At 39.0% G+C, this 19318-nt stretch overlaps 1 protein-coding gene across 6 annotated transcripts in view; it reads left to right on the top strand.

The window, feature by feature from the left end:
* The window catches only part of METTL8 (methyltransferase 8, tRNA N3-cytidine), a 113741-nt gene that overhangs the window by 68250 nt on the left and 26173 nt on the right, over positions 1-19318 (top strand). For all 6 annotated transcript variants that reach the window (XM_019022698.4, XM_063694988.1, XM_031008749.3 and 3 more), the window contains one exon: positions 6456-6547. In XM_019022698.4, the coding sequence (XP_018878243.3) occupies positions 6456-6547 (92 nt within the window). The remainder of the gene's footprint in view (positions 1-6455; positions 6548-19318) is intronic.

Here is a 19318-nt window from a genome sequence, read left to right as displayed (position 1 = left end):
ATTAAGTTTATTGACCCATTCTCTCGAGTGTCTGTCAGCTGTTAAGCCTCCCAATTTTTTTTTTTTTTTTTTTTTTTTGAGACAGGGTCTCACTCTGTCACCCAGGCTGGAGTGGTGTGATTATGGCTCACTGCAACCTCAACTTCCCGTACTCAAGCAATTCTTCTACCTCAGCCTCCCAAAGTGCTGGGATTACAGGTGTGAGCTACCATGCCCACCTGAGCCTACTCAACTCTTTATTTCAGATAGTGTGTATGGGTTTGTTCTAGAATTTCCTTTTTTAAAAAAAAGTTTTCATTTTTTTCTGAGATTTCTTCCATCTGTGCATTCATTCTGTCCATCTTTTTCTTTAAATCTTTTAACATATTTTTCAATACTGTTTTAAAGTCCTTGTGTTCTAATTCCAATATTTGGTTTTCTCAAAGTCTATATTTATTGACTGACTTTTCTCTTGATTTGCATGTCTAATAGTTTTTGATTATATGGTGGACATTATGGATAATATCTTCTATGCAGTCTGGATTATGTTGCCTTCCTTTAAAGATGTCGAGTTTTTTCTGGCAAGTGGTTAAATTTCTGCCAGCTCCTTCTTGGATCAGGTTTGATTTTAGGTGTTGTTTGGGTGGAACTATTTTTATAATATCCTGAGTCTAGTGTGGCTCTTGTTCCTATGGCATGGGATTTCTAGAGTCTTAACTAAATACTCAAGGTGCTCAGATAGATCTTTCCACCGTGGCTTAGCCAGAACTCCAATGTCACCAAGCACTGTACTACCTATCTTGTCAGTTCACTTTTCTCCATCCTCATTCCTAGAATCCTCTCTCTTCTACTAGATCCTGTGGTGACTCTGCCTGTAGATGAGCAGCTAGCACTAGCTGAAAACCTTAGGAGAACTCTTGTAGACTTCAGGGGCCCTCTTGTCTGTCCATCTCCCCTTTAGTATCCTGTTGCACAAACCCTCACCACCTCTGCAACTCTGAACTCTGATCTCTGCCTTCTCAACTCATGAAACTGCCACTCAGTGAGACAGCCTCTCTGCACCACAGTCTAGAATGTGTCCCCAGACAGAACAGGCGGATGTGGGGACTCACCTTTTGTGTTTTTCTTCTCTTAAGGATCAGTCTTGCACTGTCTGAAGTGTAGTCCAGTGTTTAAGAGCAGTTGCTTTATATATTTTATCCAGTTTATAATTATTTGTGGCAGGAGGGTAAGTCCATTGCCAGGTACTCTGTCATGGCCAAAATCATAAGTCCTATACCAGAGTTTTAAGTCATAATTATGTTGAAGATTTTGTAGTATATAGAAAAATGTGTGTGTGTTTGTTTGTGTAACTATGTAATAAATATGCCCTTGTGTTGGAGAAACCAGCCCCATACCACCTGGCGGGTACCCAGATTCCAGCGGAGACAAAGGAATTAGAAAGAAACTGAATAAGAGTTTTAAAGGCGGGTCCAGGGGACCAGAGCATCAGAGGCTTGCTCACGGCCCTGAGCTCTCAGCCTCCACCCAATTTATTGGTTTACAAGCTCTTCATTCTTGCAAATGGAAGGGGTAGGAAGGGATGAGGAAAAGGATTAATCAGTGAAGGAGAACTCATGAGTCATTCAATAAGATGTATAGCAGTGGCGGTTTCTGTGAATTTCCTGGAGCAAAGTAGTCTCTATACTACTTAAGATCTTTAACTTATCGGGACTAAAATGGGTGGGAGTGGGTTTCAGGAGAAGCCAAGATGTTTGATTATACTCCACTGCTTCAAAGGAGTATTATTTCCCCGAGCAACCTGTGGAATGCCGTGGAGCTGTTATGCTCTAGAGGCATAAAGACAGGAAGGCAATAAGGAGACTTTTCTCCTCAGATGCCGCCCATGGCTCCCCATGGGTGTCTCACACAGGGGAGACCAACTCATCTGGCATCCCAGAAACTCTCTTCCCCACACTTTGTTATAGAATTAAGAATTATTGAAATAGTTTTAGGCTGAAAGTAATAAACTATTTTTTCCTTTAACCTAAGAATAAATATTTTCTTTTTAATTCCCTAGTCATCTAATACATTTGTCAAATTTGTCAAATATCATTGACTTATAGAACAAAATTGTGTTCTATAGTGAGGCCATCACATACATAGTAAATGACAAAGATAGGAAAATAGTTTATATTGGGTACTTTGGTTTATATCTGATTATTAAAAGTTGTAACAGGAAGCAACACTACATTCAGCAGAAGTTTCTCTAGGTAAGATTATCAAAAACTTTAGTATCCAACTTAAATAATTGGGGTGTGTGTGTGTGTGTTTTAACTTTTCCAAATCAAACCAAATACACAATTATTTAGATTACTATTGCCATCAACTAAAAGCTAAATCAAGGAAACATTATTCAATTGTACTATAGATATGGAAGGAATAAGAAATATATATAAACTATGTATACAAACAAATTATAGGGCATGTAAAAATTTTACTCAAAAATCTTCTATTTTTGAGGTTTTTTTTCTCAAATTCAAATTTTCGTGAAAAGTATATTTTGTACTTTCTGCCCAAGTTTCTTTTTTATGTCTTTCCTTTTTTAAGAAAACATAACTTCCTTCTTATTATAAGGGTTGATGGCTTTTTCCTCAAGAAGGGTAAAGTTTTAAAGACAATTGTTGTATGTCTTAAACATAGAGTACAGGTTTTACATATAGTTTTTAAAAAATTATCTCTAGTTGAAGCTCTTTACGATATTAAGGAAATTTAAGATAGTTTGTTCTTACTCCTATTCAAACATAATTGGTTTTAGTTCACCACTTAGAATCTTCACCCTGTGTGTATATAATTTTAAACAGTTGTAATTAAATACATATATAATTTGGCCGGGCACGCAGTGGCTCGCGCTTGTAATCCTAGCACTCTGGGAGGCTGAGGCGGGCAAATCACCTGAGGTCAGGAGTTCGAGACCAGCCTGGCCAACATGGTGAAACCCCATCTCTACTAAAAATAAAAAAATTAGCCGGGTATGGTGGCACACGCCTATAATCCTAGCTACTCGGGAGGCTGAGGCAGGAGAATTGCTTGAACACGGGAGGTGGAGGTTGCAGTGAGCCAAGATTGTGCCACTGCACTCCAGCCTGGGGAACACAGCGAGACTCCATCTCAAAAAAAAAAAAAAAATATATATATATATATATATATATATATATATATAAAATTTGGGGATGTACTTTTTTAACCTCATGTTATTTTATAAATACTTTTCCATATTGTCGTATAATAGTCATATTTATTATCTTAATGTCTGCATAATATTCCTTTGATTTACTATAATTTTTTCATTCCCCTATCACTGAAGTTGTTTCTGATTTTTTGCTATTAATATTATATTTAGTGTTCCAGTGAAAATCTTCATACAAATATTTCCGTGTACAGAATTTCTTAGTTCTTTCGAGTTACTTCATTTCAGTAAGTTCCCAGAAGTACAATTTATTGGCCAAACTCTATAAACCACTTTTTTCCTTTGGTTTTTATTGCTGTTAAATACTTGATTATTTCCAGTTTGTTTATTATTTGTTTCTGTGCTTAAATTCTATAGTTGTATTTATTACTAATAAAAAGTTGTATGATTCTTATTGTCAGCTGTTGGGTTTGGGGATACGTGAAATCCAGTTCTTCCAAAATAAAGAACTGCCATAAAGCAGCAGGGCTGGAGGAAGTCCCCATAAATACAGTAGGAACATTTTATAGGTTTCTGTGGGGATTCTGTAACTGTGGTGTAAAAAAAAAATCTGTTCTGCAGGAACTTAGGATATACTATTCCCCTCACTTAGCAGTTAAGAAAATGAAGTAACATAAAGAACAGTGTAAAGAAGTTACAGTTAAGAAATAACTAAATCTATTAAATAAGAAATAGCAAGTTAAACTAAAAGCTTAAATGCTTAAAGCAGAAGACCACATATACTCTTATTGTCTCACAGCTTGATTCTTCCCAGGGAAATAGATTGTTCTGTTTTCTTTCCTATATGTGGTAGAAATTTGTAGATGAAAAACTCATCCCTAGCCTTAGAAATACTGTTTTTTCAATAAATAACTTGTTGCCTTTAATTTCACAACTGTCATGTAATTGTATTCAATATAGTATATTTAATATATACAGAATTTAAAGTATAGTTGCCAGCCCCAATTTATATGTGATTGCTCACATATGTTAAAGTAAGTCAAAATAAGTCAGAAGAAAAACTATTCTAACCTCATTTATTAAAGCAAGAGACAAAGCTGTTTAATGATTATTTGGCTTGTACATGATTCAGTTTTATTTAAATACTGGTGGTTAAACTTTTATCTATGAAACTCTGAAAACATTCTCATTCAGTTTTCCTGGAGACTGCAGCATACCAATTTTGATTTATTTATTTATTTATTTATTTTTATTTTTTTAAGGAAAACAGTTTCGTACCTTCAATGGTGTATTTATAGCCAGGTCACTGGAATATACCCTCTCATATCTGATTGTATAAGCAATAGTTAAAATAGCACCATGCTTATCATCATTCCACCCAATGTAACTCCATATTCTGTCATTGTTACCCCCACTTTCCTAGATACTCAGTTTTAAGACCTTAGAATCATTCATGACTCTTACACTTCTACTCCAATATCTAGTTAATCTCTAGGTCTTAATTTCAGTGTTTTCAGTGTCTCCCTCTCCCCCTTTCCTTCCTGTTCTCCATAGCTACCACTTTAGTCGTGGGACTCATTACTCCTAGACCATTCCAACAGTCTAATTGGTCGCTTTTCCTCCAGTCCTTCTCCGCTTCACTATGTCTTGCATACTACTTAACTGTTCAGCCCCACATTTAAGATCCTCTGAAATCTGACCATTACCCAGCTCCCAACTTCATCTGCAGCTGTCCAAGAGAACCAGTCAAAATGGAGTTTTTTAACTGTTACCTGTATGCACTGTCTGTATTGTCAGCTTCTGAGTGACATGAATTTGCTCCACCACTTTTCCTCCTAACCTGAGCCCAAACCTACCTTCTCTTAAGCCTTCCTATTTGCCCCAGCTGCATTAATTGGCTGCACTCCCCTTCATCAGGTGCTAGCCATGCATGTTTCACTGTATTATCATTTACTTATTGTTTACCTGCCTGCACTAGGAGAATATAAACCCAAGATGGACAAACGTTACATCTTAAATCTCTCTGTGTCCCCCACTGCCATGGTAGAAAATAATAGACTGATAGTTGAGAAGATGGACTTTGAAGTGACACAAACCTAGGTGAATTCTGGTTCTGCCGCTTCCTGGCTATATGACCTTGAGTAAGTTATTAAATTTCTGTTAGCCACTATGCAAAGTGGACATGATTATAACCCTATCAAAGGATTTTTGAAAGGATTAAATAAGACATATGTATGTAATGTGCTTATTACAATACCTGATATGTAATAAATAAGGATGGCAGTTACTATAATTATAATTATGATCATCCTAACTGCTCAATGTTTGTCGGTCACAGCATGATGCACTTCCAAGAAAATTGTATAATTTATCCCTTCTCATCAGTCAGGTGACTACATATATCATATGATAATAGTGTTAGGGGTTTTTCTTCTAGGCTGCATGCAACTTGAATATGGGGTGTGTAATTTTTTTATTGTTTAGCGATAAAAAATTATTCCTGGTTTATTCCAGGAAATTGCTTTGCTTATAGTCTAACCTATTGCAAAAAAAAAAATGCAAACTTTGTGAAAACAAAACTTAAAAAAAATTACCTTTCTTGTATACAGTTGTCGCTTCTATTCCAAGAAAGACATTTTTTTTGCAGCAGGAAATAGTATCTTCTCATATAGGGAGAGTAGATTCTGAAACTAAAAATACTTATAGAAAGTACCAGAACTTAGAAAGGTGACCTTTTCACATGCTGTATCAAGTACTCTATCACTTAAATGCAAATGAATCCTTTTACAGAAATTAAAGTAGCTAATAAGAAAAATAAATCTAAAGTAACTTTAAAAATTGCAGGCTAAGTACAAAACATTTTAAAACTTTCATCTCTTTGACAGCAAAATGTTAGAATATAAGTGTTGTAAGAGGAGCATTTAAAAACTACTGAAGAATGTTCTGTTCATAAATTAACAAAAAGGCAAATAAATTTAGCCTTAGAGTAAAAACCGGCAAACCATACCAGCACCCAAATAGTCATACACCAGGGTGTTCTGAGGACATTACTTTAGCAGCCATTTCCCAGAGGTAGCTGGGGCTTGCAGCACAACCAGATTTAAACAGAAGAATCGTAGGAGTTCCAGGGTTGTACCAGTGCCATCAGTAGGAACATCTGACACAAAATGTATTCATTCCATGTGGAATTAGTCTGTATCATATGTCTTCAGCTAATCTAGAATGAAAGATGTGGTTCCTTGTCACCTTTTTTCTGCCTTCTTCAATGATAAAGCATATTTTACAATCTTTCTATTTTTTTTAATAGGGATCACGTGCAGTGGTCTAAGGAAGAAGAAGCAGCAGCCAGAAAAAAAGTAAAGGAAAACTCAGCTGTGCGAGTCCTTCTGGAAGAGCAAGGTAGCCAACTGCGTGCTGTAGCTCCTAGAGCCAGAGCTTTAGTCACTTCTCCTCCTCCTCGTGTCATTGCTTCTGAGAGTTCTTAGCCTCTCCTGATGCCAGTCCACTTGTTCCATTTGGTAGAATTCCCAGTTCTTCCAGTGTAGTGGGACCAAAGTTAATGAAATTTGTATTCACCCTATAATTGGGTCTTTGAGTAGTCATATTATTGCTTTTTCTGGGAGATACACACATGGGTGGCATTTCAAACAAAATATGAAAACATAATTTTAAACTTTTCCACTTGCTATGCTGCTATTACTATGCTATTATGCATTTCACTTCCTAGGAACTTTGAACAAATTTATAAACTTTGAGCAAAGAAGATAAAGTCACATCAAAATGGTGCTGAAGTTTTAGGATAAATATAGTTTCAGTAAGGATTGAAGGCAGTTTTCTTGAAGGCCTTTATATTTGAGTTTAATTTAAGTAAAGCCTTGCCAACCTTCATAAATGGCTTTTTAAAAATTGGCCTATGCTACCATCAAAAAAACTCAGGAGCCGGCGCGGTGGCTCACACCTATAATCCCAGCACTTTGGGTGGCCGAGGTGGGCAGATCACAAGGTCAAGAGATCGAGAAAACCTGTCTCTACTAAAAATAACAAAAATTAGCTGGGCGTGGTGGCGCATGCCTGTAGTCTCAGCTACTCAGGAGGCTGAGGCAGGAGAATCGCTTGAACTCGGGAGGCAGAGGTTGCAGTGAGCCGAGATCACATCACTGTACTCCAGCCTGGCGACAGAGCGAGACTCCATCTAAAAAAAAAAAAACCGGAAATGTCAATTCCATGTTATGGCTGCTATGAATAGAGCTGCAGTAGACATGGGAGTGCAGTTATCTCTTTGATATATTGATGTCCTTTCTTTTGGATAAATACCCAGTAGTGGCATTGGTGGATGATATGGTAGTTCTATTTTTACTTCTTTGAGGAAACTCCACACTGTTTTCCATAGTGGTCATACTAATTTACATTCCCACCAACAGTATATGAAGGTTCTCCTTTTTCCACATCCTCACCAGCATCCATTCATTATTCCCTGTCTTTTTGATATACCCCATGTTAGGTGAGGTGAGATGATATCTCGTTGTGGTTTTGATTTGCATTTCTCTGATGATTAGTGATATTGAGCATTTTTTCATATAGCCGTTGGCCATTTGTATGCCTTCTTTTGAGAAATATCTATTCAGATCTTTTGCCATTTTTTTTTTTTTTTTTTGAGACAGGGTCTTGTTGCCCAGTCTGGAGTACAGTGATGAGATCATGGCTCACTGAAGCTTAATCTGACTGGGTTCAGGTGAGCCTCCCACCTCAGCCCAGGTTGGTCTGAAACTCCTCATCCTCCCAAAGTGCTGGTATTACAGGAGTGAGCCACTGCCCCAACCTTGCCCGTTTTTTAATCTGATTTTCTTTTTTTTTCGATTGAGTTGTTTGAGCTCCTTAATATATTCCCATTATTAATCCCTTGTCAAATGGGTAGTTTGCAAATATATTCTTCCATTCTGTGGGTTGTCTCTTCACTTTGTTGATTGTTTCTTTGCTGTACAGGCGCTTGTTAGCGTGATATAATCCCATTTTCTATTTTTGCTTTGGTTGCTTGTGCTTTTGAAATCTTTTGACAAATGACAAAACAGACAAATAAAAATGCTCCAATGTCCTGGAGCATTTCCCCCAATGTTTTCTTCTAGTAATTTCATAGTTTCAGGTCATAGATTTAAGTCTTTAGTCCATTTTGATTTGATTTTTGTATATAGTAAATAAGAATCTAGTTTCATTCTACTGCTTACAGTTTTCCAGTTTTCCCAGCACCATTTATCAAAGAGACTGTCCTTTCCCCATCGTATGTACTTGACACCTTTGTCAAAAATGAGTTGGTTGTAAATGCATGGATTTATATTTGGGTTCTCTATTCTCTTCCATCAGTCAATGTGTCTGTTTTTATGCCAGTACCATGCCAATTTGGTTGCTGTAGCTTTGTAATATGTTTTGAAGTCAGGTAGTATGATGCCTCCAACTTTGTTCTTTTTTTTTTTTTTTTTTTTGGAGACGGAGTTTTGCTCTGTTGCCCAGGCTGGAGTGCAATGGCACGATCTCAGCTCACTGCAACCTCTGCCTTCCAGGCTCGAGCAATTCTCCTGTCTCAGCCTCCTGATTAGCTGGGATTACAGGTGCCCACCAGCACACCCAGCTAATGTTTGTATTTTTAGTAGAGATAGGGTTTTGCCATGTTGGCCAAGCTGGTCTTGAACTCTTGACCTCAGGTGATCCGCCCACCTCTGCCTCCCAAAGTGCTGGGATTACAGGTGTGAGCCACCACACCTGGCCTCAGCTTTGTTCATTTTCCTCAGGATTGCTTTGGCTATTCTGGATCTTTTGGGGTTCTATAAAAATTTTAGGGGCCAGGCACAAATGGCTTACACTTGTAATCCCAGCATTTTGGGAAACCTAGACCGGAGGATTGCTTGAGCCCAGGAGTTCAAGACCAACTTGGGCAATATGGCTAAAACCTGTCTCTACAAAAAATACAAAAATTAATCAAGTGTTGTGGTCATGCACCTGTAGTCCCAGCTACTCAGGGGGCTGCAGCTGGAGGATCATTTGAACCCGGGAGTTTGAGGCTGCAGTAAACTGTAATTGTGCCACTGGACTCCAGACTGGGTGACAAGAGCGAGAACCTGTCTCAAAAAAAAAAAAGAGAGAGAGAAAAATTTCAGGATTTTGTGCTCTATTTCTGTGAAGAATGTCATAGGTATTTTGATTGGGATTCCATTGAATCTATAAATTGCTTTGGGTAGAATTGTCATTTTAACAATATTAATTATTTGGACCCATCAGCATGGAATATCTTCCCATTTTTTAATGTCCTTTTTAATTTCTTTTAAGAATATTTTATAGTTTTCCTGTATAGATTTTTCACATCTCTGATTTAATTGATTTCTTGGTATCTTATATTCTTTATAGCTATTGGAAATGGGATTGCTTTCTTGATTTCTTTTTCAGATTGTTCACTGTTGGCATATTTAAATGCTACTGATTTTTGTGTGTTTATTTTGTATCCTGCAATTTTACTAAATGTATCAGTTCTAACAGTTTTTTGGTGGAGTCTTTAGGTTTTTCTAAGTGTAAGATCATATTGTTGGCTGGGCACAGGGGCTTACGCCTGTAATCCCAGAACTTTGGGGGGCCAGGGTGGGCAGATCACTTGAGGCCAGGCGTTCGAGACCAGCCTGGCCAACATGGTGAAACCCTATCTCTACTAAAAATACAAAAAATTAGCTGGGAATTCTGGTGCATCCCTGTAGTCCCAGCTACTCAGGAGGCTGAGGTGGGAGAATCACTTGAACCCAGGACACAGAGATTGCAGTGAGCCAAGATCACTTTTGCACCACTGCACTGCAGCCTGGGTGACAGAGTAAGACCCTGTCTCAAAAAAAACAAAAAAAACATATTGTCTTTGAACAAGGCTAATTTGACTCCTTCCTTTCCAACTTAGCTGTCCTTTATTTCTTTCTCTTGCCTAATATCTCTGGCCAGGACTTCCAGTATTACGTAAAATTAAAGTGGCAAAAGTGGGCATCCTTGCCTGTTCCAGATGGATGAATGGATAAAGAAAATGTGGTATATATACACAATGGAATATTATTCAGCCATAAAAAAGAATGAAATCTTATCATTTGTAGCAACATGGAGGAAATGGAGGTCCTTAAGTTAAATAAGTCAAGCACAGAAAGACAAATACTGCATGTTCTCATCCATATGTGGGAGCTAAAACAGTGGATTTTATGAAAAGAGAGAATAGATTGGTAATTACCAGGGGCCAGGAAGGGGTGGGGGGTGAAGAGAGATTGATTAATGGGTACAAATATACAGTTAGATAGAAGGGATAAGACCTCATGTTCAATATAGATCAGTAGGGTGACTAGTTCACAATAATCTACTGAACATGTCAAAATAGCTAGAAGAGGCTGGACAAGATGGCTCACGCCTATAATCCCAGCACTTTGGGAGCCCAAGGTGGGTGGATCACCTGAAGTCAGGAGTTCAAGACCAGCCTGGCCAACAGTGAAACCCTATCTCTACCAAAAATATATAATTAGCCGGGTCTGGTGGCACACACCTGTAGTCCTAGCTATTCGGGAGCTGAGGCAAGAGAATAGCTTGAACCCAGGAAGCAGAGGTTGCAGTGAGTCAAGATCATGCCATTGCACTTCAGCCTGGGTGACTGTCTCAAAAAAAAATAGCTGGAAGAGAATAAATGTTTCTAGCATGAAGAAAAGACAAAAAGGTGTGGTTCCATGATGGCCAAATAGGAACAGCTCCAGTCTACAGCTCCCAGCGTGAGCGATGCAGAAGACGGGTGATTTCTGCATTTCCAACTGAGGTACTGGGTTCATCTCACTGGGGCTTGTCGGACAGTGGGTGCAGGACAGTGGATGCAGCCCACGGAGCATGAGCCAAAGCAAGGCAAGGCATCACCTCACCTGGGAAGCGCAAGGGTTCCAGGAATTCCCTTTCCTAGCCAAAGGAAGCGGTGACAGACGGCACCTGGAAAATCAGGTCACTCCCACCCTAATACTGCTATTTTCCGACGGTCTTAGCAAACGGCACACCAGGAGATTATATCCCATGCCTGGCTTGGAGGGTCCCACGGAGCCTCACTCATTGCTAGCACAGCAGTCTGAGATCGAACTGCAAGGCGGCAGCGAGGTTGGGGGAGGGGCGCCTGCCATTGCTGAGGCTTGAGTAGGTAAACAAAGCGGCCGGGAAGCTCGAACTGGGTGTAGCCCACCACAGCTCAAGGAGGCCTGCCTGCCTCTGTAGACTCCACCTCTGGGGGCAGGGCATAGCTGAACAAAAGGAAGCAGAAGCTTCTGCAGACTTAATCGTCGCTGTCTGACAGTTTTGAAGAGAGTAGTGGTTCTCCCAGCACAGAGTTTGAGATCTGAGAAGGGACAGACTGCCTCCTCAAGTGGGTGCCTGACCCCCAAGTAGCCTAACTGGGAGGCACCTCCCAGTAGGGGCTGACTGACACCTCATACGGCCAGGTACCCCTCTGAGACGAAGCTTCCAGAGGAAAGATCAGACAGCAGCATTTGCCGTTCTGCAATATTTGTTGTTCTGCAGCCTCCACTGGTGATACCTAGGTTAACAGGGTCCGGAGTGGACCTCCAGCAAACTCCAACAGACCTGCAGCTGAGGGTCCTGACTGTTAGAAGGAAAACTAACAAACAGAAAGGACATCCACACCAAAACCCCATCTGTACGTCACCATGATCAAAGACCAAAGGTAGATAAAACCACAAAGATGGGAAGAAACCAGAGCAGAAAAGCTGAAAATCCTAAAAATCAGAGCGCCTCTTCTCCTCCAAAGGAACGTGGTTCCTCGCCAGCAATGGAACAAAGCTGGGCGGAGAATGACTTTGACAAGTTGAGAGAAGAAGGCTTCAGACAATCGGTAATAACAAACTTCTCTGAGCTAAAGGAGGATGTTCGAACCCATTGCAAAGAAACTAAAAACCTTGAAAAAAAAATTAGACAAATGGCTAACTAGAATAAACAGCATAGAGAAGTCCTTAAAAGACCTGATGGAGCTGAAAACCATGGCATGAGAACTGTGTGACGCGTGTACAAGCTTCAGTAGCTGATTTGATCAAGTGGAAGAAAGGGTATCAGTGATTGAAGATCAAATGAATGAAATGAAGCGAAAAGAGAAGTTTAGAGAAAAAAGAGTAAAAAGAAACGAACAAAGCCTCCAAGAAATATGGGACTATGTGAAAAGACCAAATCTACGTCTGATTGGTGTACCTAAAAGTGACGGGGAGAATGGAACCAAGTTGGAAAACACTCTTCAGGATATTATCCAGGAGAACTTCCCCAACCTAGCAAGGCAGGCCCACATTCAAATTCAGGAAATACAGAGAACGCCACAAAGATACTCCTCAAGAAGAGCAACTCCAAGACACATAATTGTCAGATTCACCAAGGTTGAAATGAAAGAAAATATGTTAAGGGCAGCCAGAGAGAAAGGTCAGGTTACCTACAAAGGGTAACCCATCAGACTAACAGCGGATCTCTCGGCAGAAACTCTACAAGTCAGAAGAGAGTGGGGGCCCGATATTCAACATTCTTAAAGAAAAGAACTTTCAACTCAGAATTTCATATCCAGCCAAACTAAGCTTCATAAGTGAAGGAGAAATAAAATCCTTTACAGACAAGCAAATGCTGAGAGATTTTGTCACCACCAGGCCTGCCCTACAAGAGCTCCTGAAGGAAGCACTAAACATGGACAGGAACAACTGGTACCAGCCATTGAAAAACATGCCAAATTGTAAAGACCATCGATGCTAGGAAGAAACTGCATCAACTAACGGGCAAAATAACCAGCTAACATCATAATGACAGGATCAAATTCACACATAACAATATTAACCTTAAATGTAAATGGGCTAAATGCTCCAATTAAAAGACACAGACTGGCAAATTGGATACAGAGTCAAGACCCATCAGTGTGCTGTATTCAGGAGACCCATCTCAGGTGCAGAGACACACATAGGCTCAAAATAAAGGGATGGAGGAAGATCTACCAAGCAAATGGAAAACAAAAAAAAGCGGGGGTTGCAATCCTAGTCTCTGATAAAACAGACTTTAAACCAACAAAGATCAGAAGAGACAAAGAAGGCCATTACATGATGGTAAAGGGATCAATTCAACAAGAAGAGCTAACTATCCTGAATATATATGCACCCAATACAGGAGCACCCAAATTCATAAAGCAAGTCCTTAGAGACCTACAAAGAGACTCCCACACAATAATAATGGGAGACTTTAACACCCCACTGTCAACATTAGACAGATCAATGAGACAGAAAGTTAACAACGATATCCAGGAATTGAACTCAGCTCTGCAGCAAGTGGACCTAATAGACATCTACAGAACTCTCCACCCCAAATCAACAGAACATACATTCTTCTCAGCACCACATCACACTTATTCCAAAATTGACCACATAGTTGGAAGTAAAGCACTCCTCAGCAATGTAAAAGAACAGAAATTATAACAAACAGTCACTCAGACCACAGTGCAATCAAACTAGAACTCAGGATTAAGAAACTCACCCAAACCACCCAACTACATGGAAACTGAACAAGCTGCTCCTGAATGACTACTGGGTACATAAGGAAATGAAGGCAGAAATAAAGATGTTCTTTGAAACCAATGAGAACAAAGATACAACATACCAGAATCTCTGGGACACATTTAAAGCAGTGTGTAGAGGGAAATTTATAGCACTAAATGCCCACAAGAGAAAGCAGGAAAGATCTAAAATTGACACCCTAATATCGCAATTAAAAGAACAAGAGAAGCAAGAGCAAACACATTCAAAAGCTAGCAGAAGGCAAGAAATAACTAAGATCAGAGCAGAACTGAAGGAGATAGAGACACAAAAAACCCTTCAAAAAATCAATGAATCCAGGAGCTGGTTTTTTGAAAAGATCAACAAAATTGATAGACCGCTAGCAAGACTAATAAAGAAGAAAAGAGAGAAGAATCAAATAGATGGAATAAAAAATGATAAAGGGGATATCACCACTGATCCCACAGAAATACAAACTACCATCAGAGAATACTGTAAACACCTCTATGCAAATAAACTAGAAAATCTAGAAGAAATGGATAAATTCCTGGACACTTACACCCTTTCAAGAGTAAACCAGGAAGAAGTTGAATCCCTGAATAGACCAATAACAGGTTCTGAAATTGAGGCAATAATTAAGAGCCTCCAAACCAAAAAAAGTCCAGGTCCAGATGGATTCACAGCCAAATTCTACCAGAGGTACAAGGAGGAGCTAGTACCATTCCTTCTGAAACTAGTCCAATCAATAGGAAAAGAGGGAATCCTCCCTAACTCATTTTGTGAGGCCAGCATCATCCTGATACCAAAGCCTGGCAGAGACACAACAAAAAAAGAGAATTTTAGACCAATATCCCTGATCCCTGATGAACACTGATGTGAAAATCCTAAATAAAATACTGGCAAACCGAATCCAAGAGCACATCAAAAAGCTTATCCACCATGACCAAATGGGCTTCATCCCCGGGATGCAAGGCTGGTTCAACATACACAAATCCATAAACGTAATCCAACATATTAACAGAACCGAAGATAAAAACCACATGATTATCTCAATAGATGCAGAAAAGGCCTTTGACAAAATTCAGCAGCCCTTCTTGCTAAAACAACTCTCAATAAATTAGGTATTGATGGGACATATCTCAAAATAATAAGAGCTATTTATGACAAACTCACAGTCAATATCATACTGAATGGGCAAAAACTGGAAGCATTCCTTTTGAAAACTGGCACAAAACAGGGATGCCCTCTCTCACCACTCCTATTCAACATAGTGTTGGAAGTTCTGGCCAGGGCAATCAGGCAAGAGAAAGAAAGGGAATTCAATTAGGAAAAGAGGAAGTCAAATTTTCCCTATTTGCAGATGACATGATTGTATATTTAGAAAACCCCATTGTCTCAGCCCAAAATCTCTTTAAGCTGATAAGCAACATCAGCAAAGTCTCAGGATACAAAATCAATGTGTAAAAATCACAAGCATTCCTATACACTAATAACAGACGAACAGAGAGCCAAATCATGAGTGAACTCCCATTCACAATTGCTTCAAAGAGAATAAAATACCTAGGAATCCAAATTACAAGGGATGTGAAGGACCTCTTCAAGGAGAACTACAGACCACTGCTCAACAAAATAAAAGAGGACACAAACAAATGGAAGAACATTCCATGCTCATGGATAGGAAGAATCAATAGCAAGAAAATGGCCATACTGCCCAAGGTAATTTATAGATTCAATACCATCCCCATCAAGCTGCCAATGACTTTCTTCACAGAATTGGAAAAAACTACTTTAAAGTTCATATGGAAACAAAAAAGAGCCTGCATTGCCAAGACAATCCTAAGCAAAAAGAGCAAACCTGGAGGCATCACGCTACCGGACTTCAAACTATACTACAAGCCTACAGTAACCAAAACAGCATGGTACTGGTACCAAAACAGAGATATAGACCAATGGAACAGAACAGAGCCCTCAGAAATAATACCACACATCTATAACCATCTGATCTGTGACAAACCTGACAAAAACAAGAAATGGGGAAAGGATTCCCTATTTAATAAATGGTGCTGGGAAAACTGGCTAGCCATGTTAGAAAGCTGAAACTGGATCCCTTCCTTACACCTTATACAAAAATTAATTCAAGATGGATTAAAGACTTAAATGTTAGATCTAAAACCATAAAAACCCTAGAAGAAAACCTAAGCAATACCATTCAGGACATAGGCATGGGCAAGGACTTCATGTCTAAAACACCAAAAGCGATGGCAACAAAAGCCAAAATTGACAAATGTGATCTAATTAAACTAAAGAGCTTCTGCACAGCAAAAGAAACTACCGTCAGAGTGAACAGGCAACCTACAGAATGGGAGAAAATTTTTGCAATCTACCCATCTGACAAAGGGCTAATATCCAGAATCTGTGAAGAACTTAAACAAATTTACAAGAAAAAATCAAACAACCCCATCAAACAGTGGGCGAAGGATATGAACAGACACTTCTCAAAAGAAGACATTTATGCAGCCAACAGACATATGAAAAAATCCTCATCATCACTGGCCATCAGGGAAATGCAAATCAAAACCAGAATGAGATACCATCTCACACCAGTTAGAATGGCAATCATTAAAAAGTCAGGAAACAACAGGTGCTGGAGAGGATGTGGAGAAATAGGAACACTTTTAAACTGTTGGTGGGACTGTAAACTAGTTCAACCATTGTGGAAGATAGTGTGGCGATTCCTCAATGATCTAGAACTAGAAATATCATTTGACCCAGTCATCCCATTACTGGGTATATACCCAAAGGATTATAAATCATGCTGCTATAAAGACACATGCACACGTATGTTTATTGTGGCACTATTCACAATAGCAAAGACTTGGAGCTAACCCAAATGTCCATCAATGATAAACTGGATGAAGAAAATGTGGCACATATACACCATTGAATACTGTGCAGCTATAAAAAAGCATGAGTTCATGTCCTTTGTAGGGACATGGATGAAGCTGGAAACCATCATTCTGAGCAAACTATCGCGAGGACAGAAAAGCAAACACCACATGTTCTCACTCATAGGTGGGAATTGAACAATGAGAACACTTGGACACAGGATGGGGAACATCACACACCGGGGCCTATTGTGGGGTGGCGGGAGTGGGGAGGGGGATAGCATTAGGAGATATACCTAATGTAAATGATGAGTTAATGGGTGCAGCACACCAACATGGCACAAGTATACATGTGTAACAAACTTGCATGTTGTGCACATGTACCCTAGAACTTAAAGTATAATAATAATAAAAGAAAAGACAAATATTTAGGTTGATGGATATACCAATTACACTGATTAGAAGGTATTAAATTATCACATGTACTCTGAAAATATTTATATCTATTATATATCAATAAAAATAAATAAATGTTTTATAAACCTGACAATGACAAGCATTGACAAGGCTTTGGAGAAATGGGAGCCCTTGTGTATTGTTGGTAAGATTGTAAAATGGTGTGGCTACTATGGAAAACAGTATGGAAGTTCCTAAAAAAATAAAAAATAGAACTGCCATATGACCCAGCAATCCCACCTCTGGGTTATATGCAAAAGATTTGAAAGCAAAGTCTCAAAGAGATATTTGCACACCTATGTTCATAGCAGCACTATTCACAATAGGCAAAAGGTGGAAGTACCCTAAAATGCCCATCATCAGATGAATGGTTAAAACAAATGTGGTATATACATAAAATGGAATCGTATTCTGGCTTAAAAAGGAAAGAAATCCTGTCACATACTACAACATGGATGAACCTTGAGGACATGATGCTAAGTGAAATAAGCCACCACAAAAAGACAAATACTGTATGATTCCACTTATATGAGACATCTAAAGTAGTCAGATTCATAGAACGAAAAATGGTGGTTGCCAAGGGCTCAGGAAATGGGGGAAATATTAAGAAAATTTAGGACAATTCCCTCTTAATCCTACTGTTCTAACATAATTGTTTTTAGTTCATCATTTAGAACTTTTACCCAATGTGTATATAATTTTAAGCAGTTGTAATTATAATACATATATAATTTGGGGATCTACTTTTTTAACCTCATGTTATTTCATAAATAAACACTTTTTCCATAAAAGGGGGAGTTGTCATTTAATTGGTATGTAGTTAATAGTTTAGCAAGATAAAAACATCCTGGAGGTCTGTTTCACAACAATATGAATATACTCAACAGTACTGAACTATACATTTTAAAATAGTTAAGATGTTAAATTTTACATTATGTGGTTTGTAATCACAATTTTTTTAAAAAGCACACTACAAACAAAAGAACTTGGCCTGCGTCATCCTCATTGCACAGCTGGGAACCCACAGACACTTTGCCCAACTCTTATATTCTCTCTATAGGACTTTCTGCCTTATTTTTCTTAAAATGATTTCTCCCTTAGAACATGTTGGTTCTTTTTTTTTCTTTTTAAAAATAGTTTATAAAATAGACACAGCAATTTATACAACTCATAAATGAGTTCTCGCATAGTTCAATGAATTTTCACAAAGTTAACACACCTATGTAAACATCAACCATATCAAGAAACAGAGTATTACTATTAATCCAGAAGCTTCCATGTGCTTCTTCCCAATTACAGTACTCCCCCTGATCCCTGACCCCACTAATCCCACTAATAGTGGCTCTTATGGGCCACTATTCTGGCTTCTAATACAATAGATTAGTTTTGCCAGAACAACTTGGTTCTGGTCATCATTTTTTGGTCACTCTTGTGGCAACATCAGTGTAACCGTTAGATGAAGCAAGGGTCAGCAAACTAGTCTATGGTCGAAATCCAGCCTGCTGCCTGTTTTAGTGAATAAAGTTTATTGGAACACAGACACACTCATTTGTTGACATACTGTCTATGGTTACTTTTGAGCTATAGTCACAGTGTTGAGTAGTTGCAACAAAGACTGCTGCAGCTGGCCCACAGAGACTAAAATACTATCTGGCCCATTACAGAAAAAGGTTTCCAACCCCTGAGATTGAATTTTGTTTCTAGATTGATCAGCTGTCCTGGAACTCCCCAGGGAAAGATGTTAGCATTCCTCTGTGTAAACCAAGTATAAGGAAGATCACTAATCCCACTGGTAGTTAACTATTGTTCTGGTGACTTTAGTCTACAAATTGAGGCCAAAGTTTGAAGCAACAGTAGTTGGGGAGCCTAAGCTAATGAGACTGCCCTCATTAGCTGCCCTTACCTAGTGAAGAGGGCAGTGCCTACCTTCTTATCTTTTGGTATCACTTGCTATTCCGTAGAGCCAGTTCTCCATCCTCCTCCTAAGCTCCTTATTGTATCCTAGAGAGTGGACAGAAACGAAGAGCACCTGATCCACAATGACATCATTCTATTTTTATGAGCTTCAACCACGAAGTCTTTGAGGGGAATATGGCCAGGGAGTATTAGGGTTGGATTGGAGGGTGCATACCAGTGATAGTACTGCTTACAAATCAGCCAATATTGCATTCCTTTGCAGGAACTCTGTCACACTGTTTCTGAGGAAGTATAACTGTGCTTCTTTGCCAGCAGCTGCACAGACATATTTTCCACATTAC

This window comes from Gorilla gorilla, chromosome 11, assembly GCF_029281585.2.
Source record: "Gorilla gorilla gorilla isolate KB3781 chromosome 11, NHGRI_mGorGor1-v2.1_pri, whole genome shotgun sequence".
NCBI lineage: Eukaryota > Metazoa > Chordata > Mammalia > Primates > Hominidae > Gorilla > Gorilla gorilla.
The sequence above is the reverse complement of the archived record's forward strand: the minus strand, read 5'-3'. Positions and strand labels throughout refer to the sequence as shown.